General features: G+C 49.0%; 1 protein-coding gene across 1 annotated transcript; it reads left to right on the top strand.

The window, feature by feature from the left end:
* The first annotated feature begins 786 nt into the window (after positions 1-786).
* LOC119382200 (ctenidin-1) lies at positions 787-3,587 on the top strand. Its single transcript, XM_037649919.2, has 2 exons — positions 787-1,013; positions 2,399-3,587. Exons 1-2 carry the CDS (start codon positions 865-867, stop codon positions 2,691-2,693), a joined length of 444 nt encoding a protein of 147 aa, XP_037505847.1. The 5' UTR covers positions 787-864; the 3' UTR covers positions 2,694-3,587.
* The last annotated feature ends 320 nt before the right edge of the window (positions 3,588-3,907 follow it).

Below are 3,907 nucleotides of genomic sequence, written 5' to 3' on the forward strand. Positions count from 1 at the left end.
ATCTCTAAGCGATGATCGTGAAGTTAAATTTGACCACATGGTCTTGCTCAGCTGGCACTTATACCGAAATACGTAACTGTTTTTCTTCATGTTCATCTAAATGTTTTTGTTCCTTCATATAAATGCAACTACATGCTACAGCCAGCATTCTATCCCGACACCTCGTGCCCACCACATTCGCCAGAAGTACGCTACAGGCACTGGACTACTGCGGCAGGTAGCTATTGAAACTCGCTGCAGTGTGTATCGGGTGAAGAATATACTTTGGGATTGCTGATGTTTGGAGTCTTCGGAATCCGAAGAAATAAACATTTGGACAGCTCTGGCAATGTTATCTGTTCGTTCTACACAGAGTGAAATGTCCAGTACCACGCCAAACTGCGTCGGACGCACATTCAAGCCCCGTACATGAGTATCATTGGTCATGCGCGCTTTTGCCCCCATCCGCCAGAGAGTGTTCTTCAGCGGTGCCATTCCATCGAGAGAGAAGTGCGAACAACCGCAGTATTGCGCGCTGTCAACCGGATCGCATTGTTAGCCCAACGTCTTCCTGCCACAGCACAGGGCAGGAACCGGTGGGCTTCGTGTCCTGCGTCTACGGTGAGTGGTTTCGGGCGGACCCTTCGGACGGCGCAAGTAAGGTGCGAAACCGCGAGGACCGCGCGAGGAGGGAATGACCCAGATCTGCTCCCCTCCGCCTGTCAGGACAAAAAACACGGTCACGACTCCCTCACGGCCGCAGTATATAAAAGCGGCACTCGGCGAGTGACGGTCGCAGTGGCACGGTGTTGAAGAAGCGCGCTTAGGGTCGGCACATCGAGGTCTTTGCCAGGGCAACGACGACAGCCGGCCAGCAGCAGCGCCATGAGGCCCGCGGTAGCGCTCGCGCTCCTGCTGGTAGCTTGCCTGCTTTTGGAAGCTGAAGCCAGCAAGAAGAAGCTCAAGAAGCTCATCCTGCTCAAGAAGCTCATGAAGAAAGGGAAAATCATCATCCCACTGCCCATACCTATCAAGTGAGTAAAGAGGCCCTCGATGGGAGGCGACGACCAGTGCCGAGCAGAGCCGTTTCCTCGCACGGACGTGTTCGGTGCAGCGTCGTCGCCTTTATTTCGAACGGCCGTGAACTGCTGCGAGAGCCCATTTATGTCGCGGGGGGACGCATGCAGTTACGGGCGTAATGCGTCAGTTATGCGTACTTTTTGCTTCAATGTCTGTAACTATTGAGCAGCAGATGTATATATCGATCCATCATTTCTCCTTTATGGAACAAAAAATAATCAGTGGATTCATTGAACTACAGAGTGACTATTCTTGCATGTCATGGTTAACATCGCTATATCAATACAACGCTTTAAGTGCAGAGCTAACAGAGATTACCTAGGTAGATATGTTGCAAAACACGTAAGGTCATTCATGACAGCGATGCTGTATGTCATGCGCAGTACTGCATGCGGCGAGATTCCTCGATGCCAACATGTGTCGTCCATGTTTTCTCGTCCTCAACTATGCAGCGCAAAAAAAAATTTCTTCTACAGTATGTTCCAACTAGCCCCCACCCAAGCTCTTCTGTTCTTAATAACTCGTAATTCAAAAGAACATCGCAGTAGTCGAGTTAACGAGCAATGAATTGGTGCGTATGCTTTTGTAACCAGTGGTCTCGCGCATGTATCTCAATTGTTTTAAGTTAGCACAGTTGTTTCGCGATTCACTGGTGTCCCGGCTATTGCACCAATATCGTGCATTTTGCACCAGGCCGACGACAAAGCACTGTTAGATCACGGAATACTTGTGAGCATTTGTCCAGGATCTTTTCTTCTCAGAATACAGTGGTCATTAGGTGTCAGCAAACTCGGATACAAAGAAACACTATTTGGATGTGTTCCCTGCCTGTACAACTGCAGCTGAAGGTCGCTTCTTGAGCAGCTACCATGTCATGAGCTATCTGATGGAAAATATATATATATATATATATATATATATATATATATATATATATATATATATATATATATATATATATATATATATATATATATATATATATATATATATATATTATTGGAGAGTGGAAATCTCACAACGATTCCTCTGATGATAGCAGTCGCCTATAGTCACGCATCAGGTAGCAGTGCGTCGCATTCGATCCATTGCCTCCGAACCCGTTTGGCTCCATCGGAGGTGCCTACCAAGACAGTTTCCCAAAGCGTCCTCCGACGATGGGGCTGTGCTGGTAGCGCAATTTCACCAGTTGCTCACAGTAAGAGCGAAACAAAATAATTCGTAGCGAACTATTCAGGCGAGAGTTGCTTCCGAAAGGAACTCGACTGTGCTATAACCGAGAAGTGAAAGACCCTCTTGCCGAGCTCTCTGAGGCCTTCCCGTGTGCATTTTCTTACAGAAAAGGGGGCGGTGGAGGCGCCATGATGCACCTCAAGTCTCTGCTCGGGAGCCTTGGAGGCGGCGGTGGCGGCGGCGGTCATGGAGGAGGAGGCGGTGGTCATGGCGGCGGCGGCGGAGGTCACGGCGGTGGCATGACCGAGGTCTGGAAGGTCGAGCTCATCAGCAGTGGCGGCGGAGGTCATGGCGGCGGCGGCGGACATGGAGGAGGCGGCGGTGGTCATGGCGGAGGCGGCTGGATGGGCGGCGGAGGCGGCGGATGGGACATGGGAGGGGGCGGTGGAGGAGGCTGGTAAACAAGGAAGCCACAACGGAATGCACAGGACGACCGCGACGGTGCCCCGCACGTTCAAAACTCATCGTCACTCTGCACCGTCGCGGCAGAGATAGCCTCTAGCAACCTCAAGTATTGGCGGGCCGACCCGCAACGGACATCATCTTTCGGATTGTGTGGAAATGATATGACACCAGGAGCGCCTTTTTGCCGCACCTCACGTGCTCTTAGGCTGCGAAGGATCTTAGCGCGCGCTAGAACCAAGGCTTGAGAAAAGAGTGGGGTTGAGAATGTGAAAATAGTCGTTAATTTAGATGGAGCCCGACTCCAGTCCCCGACCAAAGAAACGTCTCGAAGGCCGAGCACACTAGAATAACAGTATCGGTCTAGTGGGAAAGCACTTAATAACACAAGTCATGGCGCAGCTTAGTTGACAAGCCCGACGCTTATCACAACACCCACGAAAGTACATACTGTCGGCGTAGTGCGCCGGTATGCGTATTTTGCCATTGATAAAATGAGGAAGTAAGTGAAGGCACATATGGAAATTTGCCGGAACAATCAGAACGCCAATGGACTTTATCATTTGGAAATATTGATAAAATTATGAGATACGGCAGAGAGCGCTGGCGAGAAATGGTCTAGCCTGTTTTAGGGCAACCAGAATGTGCAGTGTGGACCGGACGGAGCTATTCCCGTGAAGGCACAGCCGAAACAAACGAATGAAGTCTCTGCAAGACTTGTTCAAATAGTCGCGCACATATGAACCATGTGCAGTGATTTGTAAAATACTTTTATCATCATAGTCATTGCTGTTCCTGTTCATGGAGTTTGTTCACAAATGTGTTTTGTACCGTAAACGAAAAAAAAAAAAAAAACGTTTTATTCCACGAAAGAAAGACTCTGTTTACTGTAGACTGAACATCCACAAGGTAAACAATTACCTCACTATCGTCCAGAAAATACCTCGACACGAAGCTGCAATAATGAAGCTTGCTGACACCAAATAGCTTGCTGTGAGACTACCTTTCCATGTGAGATTACTTAATGCGAAGGCAACAAGTAATAACATCAAGCACAGTTAAGTCTAATTCGAAACACTGTACAAACTGTGCAGGGGACCGCATGAAATGAACCCAGTTCATTGTGGTCGCACTGGACGAGCGTGACGACGCCTGCACGGCACCCATATCGCTGTCACTTTTACATGGCGCACGTGCTCGTTATCATATTTGA

This window comes from Rhipicephalus sanguineus, chromosome 1 (genome assembly GCF_013339695.2).
Source record: "Rhipicephalus sanguineus isolate Rsan-2018 chromosome 1, BIME_Rsan_1.4, whole genome shotgun sequence".
Classification (NCBI taxonomy): domain Eukaryota; kingdom Metazoa; phylum Arthropoda; class Arachnida; order Ixodida; family Ixodidae; genus Rhipicephalus; species Rhipicephalus sanguineus.